The sequence below is a fragment of the Helobdella robusta genome, assembly GCF_000326865.2.
Source record: "Helobdella robusta unplaced genomic scaffold HELROscaffold_81, whole genome shotgun sequence".
Classification (NCBI taxonomy): domain Eukaryota; kingdom Metazoa; phylum Annelida; class Clitellata; order Rhynchobdellida; family Glossiphoniidae; genus Helobdella; species Helobdella robusta.
In genome coordinates this window covers 238281-254860 of record NW_008705469.1, presented here as the reverse complement: position 1 = coordinate 254860, position 16580 = coordinate 238281, and the positions used below count along the sequence as shown (strand labels likewise).

The following is a 16580-nucleotide window of genomic DNA, read 5'->3' as shown; positions in this document are numbered from 1 at the left end:
GTAAAGACTGGGAAAGCTAAAAATTCAATCAATCAATCAATTAATCAATTAGCTTATAAAGCGCTATTTCCGCGATGTTCAACAGCGCTCCTCAATGAATTTTGAAAACAGATGGGCCTTGAGATCCGCTCTGAACTTCGCAAGTGATGGAGAAGTAGTCAGAAAAGTAGGTAGAGAGTTCCAAAGAAAAGGACAAGAAAAAGCAAAAGCAGATTTGGCAAAAAAGTGTTTAACACGAGTTAAGAAAAAGCGAGAAGAAGAAGACGATCGTAAACCGGGGCGTTTAGGTTCAATTAATATATCTGATAAATACTTAGGAAATAATTTAGATTGAGACTTATACATGAACGTGCAAATTTTAAAAATTATTCTATATTTTATAGGTAGCCAGTGCAAGAGAACAAGATATGGAGATATATGAGAAAAGAAAGGGGCACGAGCAACTAGACGAGCAGCAGAGTTAAAAGCTTTACTTAAAGGATAGAGTATAGAGTCAGGAAGACCATAGTAGAGCGAGTTACAATAATCAATCCTAGATAAGACTAACGAAGTAACAAGAAGGAGAAGAGTAGGATCATCAAGAAAAGGCAAAAGTTTTTTTATTCTACGTAGATGAAAGTAAGAGCTTCTAGCAACACTATTAATCTGAGAAGAGAGAGACATAGTAGAATCAAAGATAAAACCTAGACTACGAAACTTATGAAAGACATCAAGAGTTTTAGAATCAGGTAAGATAATAGGAGGAATAGTAATAGAATGTTTAGATTTATTAAAACAAATTAATTCAAACTTAGAAGGATTAAGTTTAAGACACATAGAGTCAGAGTCAGTAGGTTTTATCAAATATTTGTATAAGTAACTTGAGTAAGTGTAAGCCTCTCTACTCGTATACTTAGAATACATTGAAAATAACATGTGTCTGTAAGTATGATTGCAAAAGAAGCTACTCAAGACGGAGCAAAGGAAATGAAATTATTAAAATAAGAAAAGCATTACTAAGCAAAATAATATATTTAATATGATGAATATTATACGTATATAATAATATTATTATTATTAATGTGTGTGTGTATATATATATATGTGTGTGTGCGTGTGGTGAGTGTGTTGTGTGTGCGGGCATGCTCAAAGTAAACAGCTTAAAAGGTGCGGCAAATAAAATGAAATGCTGTGGTAGGCCGTGAGAAGTGCAGCGTGTTTCTGCGGTGAAATTAAATGCCATGTAACACCTGAAAGCACCTGAAACTTTTAGCAAAAATTATTATCAAAATGATACGAGATTACTAAAATATAGTCTCTATAAGATCTAAATGCAACTGAAACATAATTGTCTATGAAGATCTTTTTCAAAATGTTATGAGATTACAAAACATCTAATCGAAAATTAATAAAGAAATGAGAAAATAATTAAAAATATATCATGCAATAAAGTGTGTCATTTTCACGTTAAAAATTACTTCAAGAAATCATTTTAGAGCATTTTTTGAAAACGTTCTCAGCAATTTCTTTGGCTTGATCAGCATGGGCGCAGGTAATTTTATCAGACGCCGTCTGATTTGACGATGGTGTGGTGAGATGGTTCAAATCTTGAAGAAGAGAGTCCATTTCTTTTGACCATCTAGACAGGTCTGCGTCATAAAGTTCAGTGGCAAGGTGTGATAGTGAAGAGGATTTGTGAGAAAGTTTTGAATGGTCTTTCATGCACTGTACCGCTTTCAAACTATTTTGAACCACCTACAAATATTTATTTTTCTAGATTGAAATAATTTAATGCTATTGTTTTATAAAAAAAAATATGCAAAAAGTAAAACAACTTTTGAAATAAAAAGTTTACCATGTAATATTTGACGCACATCCATTGATAAGTCTGCGGAGCGTCATTGCTTGCAGCGTTGAAATCATAGTTCGCCTGGTCGAGGAACAATTTGGCTTCTTTTGGTTTCTTGGTAGGAACGTGTTTGAATTTCGCGAAAAAACTGTTATGAGTATTCCTGTAACTGAAATGTCCAGAACTGTGGCTGTTGGAAGATCCCGAGTTTTTTTGACAGAAGGAATGTTGTTGAGCTCGTCTGCTCATTCGATCGAAGTAATCTGTGTTAAAATAGGAACTTGATGTTCTGCTGGTTGATGAGAAATCCACTTTTGTTGTTTCGTAGTAATCGTCGATGCTCTTGCCATCCTCCAACATTTGTATGAGGATCTGAAGGTGTTTGAAAACTTCGTTGCAATGTGAAAAATTTGTTGGGTTTTTGTCGGGATGCCATTTCAAAAACAGACGCTTGATAGCTTTCTTTTTCTTCGCTTCATCATCTAACTTCCAAATTTCTTTCAGTTTCTGTTTTAAATCATCGATGGCTTCCTTAAGAGTATTAAATACTTTAACAGTGTGTAAAGTTGATGTTTCATTTTCTGGATTCATCAAAACAACAGACAGTTTTTCCGGATCTATGACTTTCGCGAAACTGAAAAGTTGTACAGCTGGAACTGTTTTTCTATGCTGACCAAAATCAACTTCATAATCTGAAGAAATGCTAGAAGGATCAGTGCCAACTATTTCAATTATCTGGACCAAAATATACTTAGGATCGCCCTCCTTGTCATCGTCGAATGAATCTTTCTCTTCGTAAGCTACCAGTTGTTGCTTGAAAAATTTGAAATCGTCTTGCATTAAAGTGAAATGATCTTCCAAAGGAATTTCAACGCCTAATTTTATTTCAAACAATCGAGTTCTTAACAAATCTTCATATCCACATTCATACAGCAATATGTTTAATTTATCCAAATTACTATTTAATATTTTTTCTAGCGCTAAAACTGCTAGAATGTCTTTTTTTTCTTTAACGTATAACCCAATTAAGTGCTCAGATAGCTTATAAACTAATTCATATTCGATTATATGAGATGAGGCATTGACACACATGACGATCTTGTTATCAGAATATGATTTGGGATGAAAATAAACCTTTCTTTTAGAATCTTCAACGACATCGTCACCCCAAACAGACACCAACTCAATATGTTCATAACATTCAAAAACGACTTCATCGTCAAACATTTGACCAATAATTTTTTTTGACAATGTTTTATCGCTAATAGCTTTATTTATAATTATCTCAAAACCATTTTTAAAATTAATATTGTTCAACTTTTCTTCGATTTTTTCTATGGCACCCGGTTTAGGTAAAAGTTTTCCTAGGCTTGATATATTTTCACGAACGAAATCAGAAAAGAGTTTTGGTCTGATGTTTTCAGGCAGATGCATCAAACGGTCAAATAATTTATGTTTAAGTAATGGTCTTCCCAATAGACTCAAATTGAGACCATTGAAAATGTCGGCATTTTTATTTAAACAAACCACCAGTTCGGAGCTTTCAAGTGTGCCAAATTTGCACGGAATGAAAAGTTTTTTGACAGATAAACTTGAAGGAGTTGTTAACAACTTCAAAAACAAATCAAATAATTTGTTTGCATAACACAAATCATCATACTTCAATTTTGAATTTCCATATTCATTTTTCAAAGTTTCAAGAGGTTTGATGCATTGTTCTATAGTTATGTGTTTGCTGGCTCCTAGCTTCATCAGAAATTCTGCATGGGGACCGTAGTTGGAGGGTAGTTTGAAGATGTAGGGAGGTATCTGGTCTTTTTCTGTTATATCTATTGCACATTGGTGTGCTTGCACGAAGTTTTCTTTGGAGTTCACAAAAATAATTGGCAAGTTTGATAATTCACTCAAAATGTTGCTACTAAGATTGGCGTGTTCCTTCAATTTATCCAAATAATTATTCGTTAGTCCTTCAACAAAATGTCTAAATGGGTCATAGGAGAATAAAATATTTTTTACCTCATTGATTGAGCCATAAGTTTTTTTCATGTGAGAAATCATTAGATTCAAATCAAATTCGTTTAAACTGCATTTCTGTGACAGATGCAGAAGTTCGCCATTAAAGATTGGTGGCAGTATGTCACATGCAGTCCAATAATACTCTAAATCTCGGCTGAGTTTTGAGTCTGAAATTTTAATGTAGGTATTTTTTGAAAAGCCGTCGTGAATTTTTAAATAAGTTTCATCAATTTTGTGCGGAACAATAAAAGGAATTTGTTTTATTTTTTGCACAAAACCATGATTTAATTCGATCGCTTCCGACTGAATCGATCCATCGTTAGAAACTGTTTTCCCCGTCAAAGAATTCAACAAATGAGATGAAATTATTTTTCCTTGGCCAACATCAAAACTTTGGACTTTAAAAGCATATTCGATAAATTTTTCAGAAGATAAATTCACATTAAGACCACAAAGTTTCAAAAAATTGTTCCATTCTTTTTTGTCGTAAGGACTGCTGGGAAAATTTTTTTCCATCAGATTAAAAAGGCAATGATTTTTACTGTAAAACTTTGATGTTTGGAGTTGCTGACCCGATGGTGTTTTTAAAAAGCATATATTTTTTAACATTAATTTTAAATTCTGTTCATCGTAAAGTTGATTTGTTTGACTTTTAATAAATTTTAAATGTTCCAACTTTTCAGCGTCGTTCAACGTATCAAAATTAGGAAAAATTATTTTAGCATAAAAATCCAATGTTTCATAATGATCAGACGTTATGCGTTTATACAAACCATCAAACATGTGGTCTCGTTTCAAGTATATGCACTGATTGAATGGAAACTTTTCAATTGGAAACTGGGGAATACCTGACGGAATGGTGACCACTTTTGACGAATTTAAAGCGCATACCGTGTTATTTACGTCACAAAACATGGACAATTTTTTAAGTTCGTCGATAGATTTTGTTTTGAAGCTATCAACATTTTGGCTGAAATATTTCAAAATAAGCTTACTGTTAAAAAATTTAATTGTCGCCCCATCTTTGCAAGCATCACTCAACGCTTTCAATACGTGGCTTGGGTTTGTAACGCTAACAACCAATTTATCCATAAAATCATTTATTGAACTGTATGGATTGTTTGCATGAATTGAGAAAAAATTTGAATTTTTGTGAAAATGTTTCAAAATAGGTAATCCGAGATTTTTCAAGACTTTGAAAATTTCTCTCGAAGAACTTTGAATATCGTTTAAAGGTTTTAACACGCACAAACTTTTTGAAATTGGGTAAAACCATGTTGTTGCATTTGTTCGGTTGTCAAATTTTTCAACTGGCAAAATACTGAAATTGGATATTTCATTGAAAATATTGTCGTTATGTAGAGATTCGATACATTTCCAAACTGACAATAGCCAATCTTCTGGAGGATTAAATTTTGATAGAACATTTTCAAATTGTACTTCAATGCATTTTGTATTTTCGAAATGTTTGATGGGTTCAAAATCGTTTAAAAAGTTTTTAAATTCTAAAATTGTAAGCTCTTTTACTATTAATTTACTTGAAACGGTACTTTCACTATTGATCAAATTTGGCTCGAAGACTTCAACACAGTCTTTGAAATACATTTCGACTGTTGGATGAACGAATTGATGCTGTTTATGGGGAAATATGGGTGCATACTTAGATTCGAACAGGCCATTCTCAGGGCATGCAGTGCAAATGTGTTCATCTGCCGACAACAACACAGGCAACCCGTTTATGAGATTCTTATCTTCAAAGGTTAAATATTTCAAAAATAGTTTAAGATTTTTTGGATTCTTAAAAACAGTATCGTGAATTTTCACTTTCTTTCCTTCTAAATATTTTGAATTTGTCATAAACTGCTTTATAAAAGTCGGAGAAAGAATTTTAATGTCGAGATTGAAATTTACAAAATTCTTGTAAACGTGATAGGGACATGAAATAAGCCGCATGCCAAGGTTTGTTATTATATTTTTAATATTTTCTTCGTTCAGTTTTTCGAAAATTTCAAAATCTGTGAGAGGTTGTAGTTGAGGTGGCTGCAAATATTTACTTATTTGATAGTTAACATTATCGAAATAAATGTCTTCATCCTTTCCAGAACTTATCCAACAAATGTTAGATGAAGTTCCATTATTTTTATGCTCCAAAAACAAAACTTCTTTATTTTCGTGAATGTACTGGTAGAATCTTTCAACAAGATATTTTTTTAGAAAGTCGTCATTCTCACTAGAAGGAAAAATTTTATAATAAACTTTATTGCATTTTTCAACGAGTTCTTCGTAATCATTAACATTCGATAGATCATTTTTATAAAACATCAGCAGCGAACAGTAAGCAGGTACGATGATCTGACTGAAAATTAATTCATTCCATTCTGATTTGTATGTTTCATTTGAACAACTTTCTTTCAACAGATCTCGTCTGCCTTCGTGGCTCATCACAAAATTCCCATCAATATGGCACGGAAGATTTGTCTCAAATGCTAATGGAAGTAGGTTGAATATTTTTGATGAAAATTTTTCGCCATTTTTCAAACTATTCGCTGGGATAGCAACTCCGCCAAGTGGCAGAAGCGGAATATTTTGATTTGAATATTCAATTTTCACTTTTTCAGAAATTTTGTCAGTATTTTCAAAACCGAACCTCTGTACTACAACCCAATTTGAGGTCACAGAGTCGTTGCCTGTTAATTGTGCTCTGTATACAATTTCTTTACTTTGCACTTTATGCAATTGAATTTTTCTTTTGGATAAATTTCTAGCACCATTTTTTACAGATTTTATGAAATTTGATTTTTTTGTTGCATCAGATTTTGAGAGAATGGTCTTGACATTAAAAATTACTTCATCGTGTTTTTTCTCGTCAATAACAACAAGAGAGAGAGAGGTGATGGACTTTAAAAATATGAGACTTTCGCATATTTTTGTCTCAAAAATATTAAAAATTTCTTTTATATCTTTTAAGTACACCACATCCTGTTTTATCTCCGATTTTTCTTTTGACTTAGCATTTCTTAACGGCAGACGGAAAATAGTTCCTCCCTCTGATACGTCATACTTTTCAAAATCTTGCAGAAACCCAGAATAAACATCAGTAAACGTTTCAGCAAGCACTTCTTTTTTATACAAACCTCCGGGGTTGGACTTATCTGAATCGAGCAAAAATTTACAATTTGGATCAAAAAATCCGACAACAGTACCCAAATTTTTTTCACCCAAAACAGTTGTTATGAAGGATGGTACGTCGGTGATTTGATAAACCGAATTAAAGCCAACGCCAAAATGTCCTGTTTTGAGGACATCATCTCTTTTCGAACCTCTACCTAACTTTTGTATGCCCTCTAAATCTTGCTCTGAAAATGATTTATTGTTGTAAATGCAGAGAGCTGGCCCTTGCTGCGGTTGCCACGACCCGTCAAATATTTTTACGGTTCCATGCTGCCTCTCATCACGTATGAAATGAACTTCAGTAGCGTTTGAGTCGTCGGCGTTTTGTAGCATCTCTTTCAGAACATCTTCTTTCAAATTGTAAGACGTCAAGATGGTGTTTAATCTGTCAACTAAATTTTCATGCTGGCCAAAAGGCATTGAAATCTTGTATTCCGACATGATGTTGTTTGCTACGTACTTCAGTTTTAATTTCGTTGCCGTATCTCGAGATATTTTGCTATTACAGTATGAATTGTTCTTCAATTTGTTCCAAGTTAAATTGTTGTAAAGAATTTCATTTGATGGAGTCAAAATATTATTTTCGTTTATTATTGGAATGTTACTCAATAATTCATTCGTTGGATTTAAATCTTTAGTATGTTCAGCCAATAATGACAAGATTTGAACAACTATAGAAACGTGTTTTTCGTCAAGTTCATTGCTATTAAATTTTGATTTAATCGTATTTAAGACGCGCACGTAATCATCAGCTTTAAAACTTTCCGACATCCCTAACACCTCTTTGCATGTTTTCATGTCAATCTGTGAATAGCAATCACTGTGTGAGCAAATGTACGGCAACAAATTTGGATGAAATCCTAAACAACACTGATCAATTGAAACCAGCGTCAATGAATTGGTATCCTTTGCTAAAATAAATTTTGAAGTTTTGAGGTCACATAGAAAATCATGATAAGCATTCTTGCTAACCTCTTGATTAAATTCGCTCATAACATCAGTGATAAACTTGTAATAGTTTTCATCTTTCAATTTGTAGTTGTCAGTTTCATCAAATTTGTTTGAAATTTCGTTTAAAAAAATTTTCATCGTTTCAAATGGGATTGTTTTGTTTTTTAAATCAAAAAATAATTTCAAATCTCCAAGGTTACAAATTTTTTCATTTATTATAAAATGATTGACGGCGGGCAGCATGGCGTTAGATTTCAAATAGCTCTCCTCAATTGAAACTAACGGAAAATTTGATATTTTCCAACTGAGGATCCATTCTTTCGGTTTCTCAATTTTTTCAAACATTCGAATGCCTTGGACGATATTTTTGAATTCATCAAATTTGTTCTGGTTCACCTTTAATCGAATTTGTTCTATAACAATCTTCAATCTTTTGCAGACAGTATCTGGATTGTTTTCAATGGACCGACATCTATCAATTATATCCTCGCAAGAAATTTCTTTTCGAGTCATTCCGTGCGTTCTCAGTTCGGTGTAATATTTCAGACGGTCGAGTGATAGAGGAACGAATGGAAATCTTTCTTCATTCGGATCGTACAATTCAGCTAATTCGCATTCCGGATCTATCAGACTTTTTACGTTCAACAAACGATCACCAAATGGTGTGGCTGGAATGCATTGTTCATGAAGAAGAAACTCTTTCAAATCTTTGTTTAAAATTGTTTCGATTAAAACATTCATTTTTGGAAGCAGGGGAATTTCTGACATGTGTGGTAAAAACCACTGCTTGTAAAAGTTAACTGGCGAGATCAAACAGCTGGAAAACAATTTACTAAATTTTGAGTGTAAAATTGAATTGAGAACCTCGACAGGCAAATCGGTGAACGAACTTTCAACAGCTGTTAGCTGGAGAATTGAAAACACACTATCAGCAAAATTTAAATTTCTCAAGACCAAATCCATCGTCAAACATTTCGTGAGTTTGAATATATTATCTTTCAAAACAGATTTGCAGACTTCATAATCCGAAATCAACAAATGTTTGTAAACTGATTCAGTTAATAGTGCATGATATTTAGATCGGTTGCCTGTATTCACGGGAAAGATATCGTAAATATTTGAAGTTGTGATTTTTGCTAGGTGATGCAACATGTGGCAGTAGGCCACTGCCACAGGGCCTGTCATCAAATATTCATTCCACTCACACCTCCTATCCTCTTTATCGAAATGGTCTCTCTCGTGCAAATGCGTTCTGCTTGAGTTCAAAGAAAAGTTTCCATTAACGTGAACTGGAAAATTGCAAGCGAGGGAGACAGGTAGAAATGAGTAGATGTAGCTTTTTGTGTCATCAGACTTTTCTGGCACATCATACAGATTTTTATTTTTTGTAGTTATTAACCTACCAGCAACTGAGCCAATTGGAAGAGTCGAAGAATTATAAAAAGAGCTATTACTGCAGTGGCACCAACTAACAATCCAGTAAGATTCAATTTCTCTTTTCGACATGGCAGCCTCGTATTCAGTTGTTTTCATTTCAATAATGTACAAGTTGTTGGTGTAGGTTTCGTTAAATTCGGACTCGATTTCGTTAAATTCAGACTCAGAGGTATGACGGTGTGGTTTGAAAATATTGCAAACCTTTTCAACATCACGCACCAGGTCTGTGATGACATTTCTTTCGACGGTGAATATCTTTTCCATGTTTAAATTTTCAGAATCGTTCGAGATAGAAAAGAGTTGAATTTTGCGGATGTTTCGAGTGAACATTATCAGATTTTCACCCAGGTTGAATAAGCATTTGATCAACTCTCGGACTTCTTTTGAATTGTAATGTTTGTTACAAATTAAACTTTCACTCGCTTGTTTCTCTGTCCTCAGTGGGAACCTAAACAACGTCCCATCATACTTGCTCATTTTTGAATCTTCGCTAAAATCACAGCTAAAAATTTTATGAAACGGCATGAATTGATGAATAAATTTTTCAATTCTATTTTTGTGCTTTTTCAGATGCAATTTGATGCCAGCACACGATTTGCTATGCACAGCTTTGCCCAAATATTTCCTGTGTGGGTCGAAGAAGACGATATTTTGGTTGCTGACAAACATCGGTACATCTGTTAAATGGTAAACTGAATTGAAACCGAGTCCAAACTTTCCAATTTTATTTCTCTCACCTTCTTTTGTGGCGCCACCTAGTTTAATTAAATTGTCGAAGTCTCTATCTGTGAAGGTAGCATTATTGTGGCACCAGATGGCGGGTCCTTGTAAATCCTTCATCTTTTCATCAAATAAAATTGATCTGGCTTCAAGATTTTGCCGCTGGTCATACACGAAACTTATTTCGCTGGCTTTGGCGTCATCAGCGTTTTGAATAAGTTCTTTGAATATTGCTAGGCCGTCGGTGTAATCCTTCAAAAGATTTTTTATTCTAACGGTAAGTTCTTCCGACTGTTCATATTCGCAATCGAATTCATCGGCGTTCAGGTACTTGCTGACGTAGTTCGGCACGTTCAACTTTTTTGCAACGTCGATTGGAATTTTTTCGTGAATTAGAAAGACATTTGCGTCCAGGTCGTTGCAGTTGAAGCCTAATTTGTACCACTCCTCGTCACAGAAAGCGCAGTTGGTTGATAACTCGAACGCTAACCTTCTTTCGTTTGTCTTAATTGGAATGCACACGTCAACATTTTCATAACGTGAGATATTGTTAGCAATGTTTTTTAAAGTCTGTACTGCTAAGTTCAAATCTGAATCAATTCGATCGTCACTTAGAATTTTGGCGTTTTCAACGTGATAGTCTCGGATTCTATTTAAAACATTCATCGGATCCACCTCTGTTTGAATTTCACAACTTTTCCACAGAGAATCATAATTATTTAATTCTGGCGGCATTGAATGGATATAAGGCTTGTATGAGTTAGTATTTAGTATCATGTTATTCTTGCTCGAGAACCCTTCCCCGTTCCAGATCCATTCGAAATCAGTTGAAAACCACATAGAAATTTGAAATTTGGACTGTTTGTTCAAATATTTGTAAATGTCATGAAGTATGTTCATATAGAGATGTGTTTCTGCCGAATTAAAGCACTGAACTATATTGAATAAATGTGATTTTATTAAGTGCATTGGTGGAGAAGATGACCAACCTAAAATTGTTTCAATAGCGGGCCATTTATTTGAATTTATTAAAAAGCTATCTGAACCAATTAAATTTTCATGTAATGTCGAATAAACCTGGTGATAGCATGCTAGATTTTTATTTTCTGATTTGCCCTTGTGTCTTAATGACTCCGGATAGTTTTGCGATTTTATTGTTTCGACTGGAAAACATTCGATTTCCATAAGAAGCTCTCGCAGACAACCATTTTCTAACAATTCAATCCTCTCTGTTAAGACATCCATGAAAATGTTGAACAGTTCTAAAAATTTAGTTGATTTACAAATATTTTTAGCCATTTCTTCAAAATCATTAACTGACAAATTTTTTATGTTTTTCAATTTCAAGCATTTAAGCATTTTAATATATTCAACTTTGGCCCAATCTCCTGAAGGAAAATGATCAGCGGACAAAATTTTTGAAAGATTTTTTTCTGAAGGATCAAACAATTGCGAAGGAGAAACAAGCCGATCATTTGAAGTTGTAATAAATGGATACGTCGTTAAAAACAAGACTGATGATGCAGATAATGTCTCAATATGTTGCGATAAAAATTTCAAAAGTTGTTGAATTTCATCGTTAGAAAAGTAACTTTTCTTTTCTTTCACAGGTTTCAAATAAAATTCGTCTATCAAAGTAGAATGGCTTAAAAACTGCACTCCTAATTTTTTAGCTAGATTTTTCGCGTAATGATCATTGATGTCCAACAAATGTCCGAAAGACGGCACAGGTACATAAAGAGGTTCGTCGGGAGCCATGTTTACTAATTCTATTGACACAAACCTCTGTGCATCTCTGTTGCCGTTATCTATCGTTTGAAAAATTGGCAATGCTTTCAACAAACAAATTTCATCTGCATCAAATCTTTTGTCTTTTGTTTCTTTAGCTATGCCTATGAGAAAATTTAACTTATCGCCATTTTCAAGAAAAGTAAATTTATTAACGATTTCATAATAATTTGAGCTATGAATGATGAGTTTGATGACACTCAAATAATTTGATTCAAGTGTATAATCTTTTAATGCTGAATGACTGTAAATATTGCAGTTTGAATATTCAATGTAAGTCAAATTCAATATTTTGCACAGGGATTTAATTTGTAAATTTTCAAGCTTTTGCAAAATACATTGGTTCTTGGACAACTTCACAACGTGGCGTTCATTGATTGGTAGCAGGCGGAGACCGTCAAATTTTGACAGATCGTTGGGAAACTCCTGCCTTAAATGCTTCCAAACTGTTTCCAACCAGTCAATTGTCAAACAGCTTTTATTGTTTATTTCAAAATCTGCCAAAGCATCTCTAACTAAGTCAGCAAAATCAAATTCATCAAGGTGACAAACTTGTGTATTTTTTTGAGCAAAATTAAGCAATGTTTTTGAAATTTTATTTTTATCGAGAAATTTATTTTTCTGCATCGGAAATAATTTTTCTTCATCGTATTTGCCGTCCAAAATAAAAATTTTATTCGTTGCAGACTTGCTTTGAAAGGTGGTCCATGTCGAGTCCATAAGGGGCAGCAGGTCGGTGCCTATCAAGTCATGTTGAATTCCTTCAAAACATTTCAGTAGTTTCAATTTCGCCTCTTCACTAAAATTTAATAAAGTTTGGTGCCTTTTGTAACTTTTACATAACTCTTGGTTTGTCAAAATGCAAATATTGTATGGAGTTAGCTTGTTTAATAAATGGATCGGTATTGCGCAGTTTTCTTTTTTATCTGTTTTCATTATTAAGATGAAAATTTGTTTTTCAAACTCGTCATTTGTGTTTAGAAAATACAAGTGCCTTTTATCTAACCAGGCTGAACTGCAATTTGAATAAAATTGAACACCGTTGAAGTGGTGCTTGTAAAATGATTCGACCAATCCCCTCCACTGCACGTTAACATCAACCATGTTTGGCATCAGTGAATACACGAAATTTGCAAAATCACTTTTTAACTCTGCACTCTTGTAACTACTCAGAAATGGAACTGAATGGTCGTTATCATCTGAATGCCAACCAATAAGAAACGTTATCAGCTCGATCAAACACTTCGAAAAAACCTCCGAAAGAAGAAATTGGTTCCACAGAAGATCCTTGTCAGATATATTGTTCGGATCCTGATCCGCGGATACATGCTTGATGTGTCGCCTGTTCTGTTCTAATGCAAACGAGGCGTGGATGTGAAAATTAAATCCTGTGGGACTCTCTGATTTTAGTGGGAGTGGGAGGAAGCAAAAAATCTGTCCGTACGGAGCCGAAATATTCATTTCAGCTTTCGTCGCTATCCCAACTAAAGGCAAATAATTTTTATCGTTGAACTTAGTATCGTGGCCGTTGAAGTGTTGTGTAATTATCCAATTAGTTGTCTCGGATGTCTGGCTTTTAGAAACTTCAAGTGATAAGGGATAGGAAACTGAAAACGGAGGAGCTTTAGGGTTAGCATCAAATGAGGATTCTAACTTTGACAGCAGTTCTTTTCTCTTCAACTTTGCAATACTCTTCACACTTTCGCTGATTTTAATCTTAATAATTTCCTCTATGCTACCGTCCGGATATTTCTTGTAGCACTCAATCGATTCAATATTCTTTAAAAACAGTAGCAGTAAATGGCTTTCCTTCTCGAGTGAGTAAAACAACAGCCTCAAATCATTCTCACTACAACATTTATCAGATAATTCGGATTTGGTTTTTCTCAATGGGAATCGAAATATAGTTCCATTAAAACGACCGTGATGAAAATTGTTACCATTGACGTTGAACAAACTCTGCTTGAATGGACTGAACTGATCAGAAAGTGTCAAAATCTCGTTTCTTTCTTCTTCATACGTAAAATCCCATGTATAGATTGACTTTTTGTGGAAATACTTTTCGTGTGGATCCAGGAAACCAATAACATCTCCACTGTATATACCAGGCAAGTCTTCAATGGTTATTTATCAATTAATTAATAAATATTTTTACTCGTCAAGTATTTATGATTATTGTTAACTTACTGTTGCATTTGCTGAAAATTTTTAATTTTATAACTCGACGAAAATTAATTTAAAAGTTTCAAAATGAAAAAACTTGTTTGGTTTCATTTTGATTTAATTTTAGATTAATTAAGGAATCATTTATTAGATAATTTAAAATTAAACAATTTAATTCGATCTTAAAATAAAACAAATTCAAAAATAATCATAAAAATGTTTTTAAAAAAAAATTTAATCCAAAAAAAATTTACATAGAAATGAAGCATCTACTAAAAAAAACAAATCAACGAACCAGTTAGGTGAAAGACGGATTTGAACCCGAGACCAAAGCGTCCAACTTGTAGAGGATCGTCGACTTTGTTACTGGACCCCAACTTTCTGATCCCATCCCAATCTTTATCGGCCAAAATAGCATCGTTGTAGGCGTAGAGAGCTGGACCCTGGGCAGAAAAAATTTTTTCGTGTGTATCTGAGAATAAGAGACTTTCTCTGTAATTTTTTGCTGGCCTTTAAATGCAGCACAAAAAAAACAAGAATGTGTGACAAAATGTAACAAATTTTCCAAAATTTTCATTAATATAGTTATCTCTGAAATATTTTTTTAATTTTCGCTAAAACGAACGCGCGCGCACAGACACACACGCACACACATACATACATTTATATATACGAAATGACTATGATGGCTGGAGATGTGTGCATTCAAACCAGGTCACCGCTACACAAACGCGCTGCTACTATATAATTGTACCATTACATAAACTAACCCCCTTTACCAGCGGTGCAGTATGATGAGAATTTTTGTATTTTGTTGATATGGTTTAAATAAACAAAACCTAAAAACTTGGCTACATAAATATGTTTTTAAAATTTTCAGTTGAAAATAATTTCTAAATAAAAGTATAATTTTACTTGGTGCATGGCTAACTCTGGGCAGAAAAGTTTCTTAGGATTTGTGCCATAGGTTTGCATGTCAATTAAGAAAACGACCTTACTGGCTTTGGCGTCTTCAGCATTTTGAATTATTTCCTGTAATTGAAAAGTAAGGTTTAATGAGAAATTTCATATCAACATTTAATACGTCGTTGTCTTCTTTTTTATTGCCATTTTTTCTCATTTAGTTGGCAAAAATTTAAATGAAACGACGAACGACACATCACAAGTTCGTCGCACACACACACACACACACACACACACACACACACACACACACACACACACGCACACACACCAAAAATACGTCATACACATGTCAAACATATGTCAGGCACACAACACACGTCCCTCAAATTAAGAAATACCTTTAATATTTGACCATCGTCTGGATATTGCTCCAGAATATTCTTCAGGTTCTGAATCAAAGTGGGCATAATCATGGAGCCCCTTAGTCTGCCTAATTTGCAGATATTAAGGATTTGTACACGCGTGTGTGTGTGCATTATTATTATTAATTCTCTTTTGAATAATTTGCTTAATCAACACACAGAGAGAGAGAGAGAGAGAGAGAGAGAGAGAGAGAGAGAGAGAGAGAGAGAGAGAGAGAGAGAGAGAGAGAGAGAGAGAGAGAGAGAGAGAGAGAGAGAGAGAAAAAGAGATAGAGAGAGAGAGAGAGAGAGAGAGAGAGAGAGAGAGAGAGAGAGAAAGCATGCACGTGTGATTACGCTTGAATGCAAACGTCACCCGGAAAAACCCAGCATAAACGGAAACCGAAAATGTCGAGGGCAATATGTGTTTGTTTGTGTTTGCGTGTGTGCGTGCGTGTGTGTGTGTGTGGAGTGAAACTGGAATATTCACATTCAATATGTTGGTACTTGAAGTTGTTGCACAATATTATTGCTATTAGATTTCTCATATGATCGGTAAATATTTTACTGAAAAAATCGAAAACACCAACAATACGCCCCAACCCACGTCACACGTACGTCATAATTGTTTGAGTTATAAATATAATTATAGTTATAATTAATGTAAATATAAATAATTCGTAAAATATATTAATTTAATTACCTCCAGGGCGAGATATGGGTTCCATCTTTCTACTATTCTTTCCTCAAGCCCTCTACTCCAAAAATCAAACCAAAAAAAACTCAAATTACAAAAAATATGAAGAAATCAATAATAATAAAAAATAAAAAAGCTAATCAGATCAATGAATATGAAATGCGATCAAATATTTTATATAATTTTCATTTATGATCTGACAACACTGACAATTTTGCGAAAAAACAAGGTGTGTCAAATCTGCTAAATACAAAGAGACTTTATTAATATATAGGCAAGCGAGTGTAGTGTGTCTGTGTGTAATTTGGTTTCAGTTTCTGCTGGGTTTTCCGATGATTTCCAGTATTTTTTTTATATCTGCACAGGTTTCATAAATTAAAATTTGATCTATTATTGAAGTTTATTTGAACATATATTAAAATAATTTATTTAATTGTAAATTATTTGTTTAAAAATCAATCAAAAAATGAGATTAAAAATGATTAGTTTACGATCACAGCTT

The 16580-nt window shown here is 33.7% G+C and overlaps 1 protein-coding gene across 1 annotated transcript; it reads right to left on the bottom strand.

The window, feature by feature from the left end:
• Window positions 1-1458: 1458 nt before the first annotated feature.
• HELRODRAFT_182161 (hypothetical protein) lies at window positions 1459-16109 on the bottom strand (the record flags this gene model as incomplete). Its single annotated transcript, XM_009032463.1, has 6 exons — window positions 1459-1734; window positions 1835-14025; window positions 14370-14517; window positions 14990-15106; window positions 15379-15470; window positions 16085-16109. 6 exons carry the CDS (start codon window positions 16107-16109, stop codon window positions 1459-1461), a joined length of 12849 nt encoding a protein of 4282 aa, XP_009030711.1.
• Between the last annotated feature and the right edge of the window lie 471 nt (window positions 16110-16580).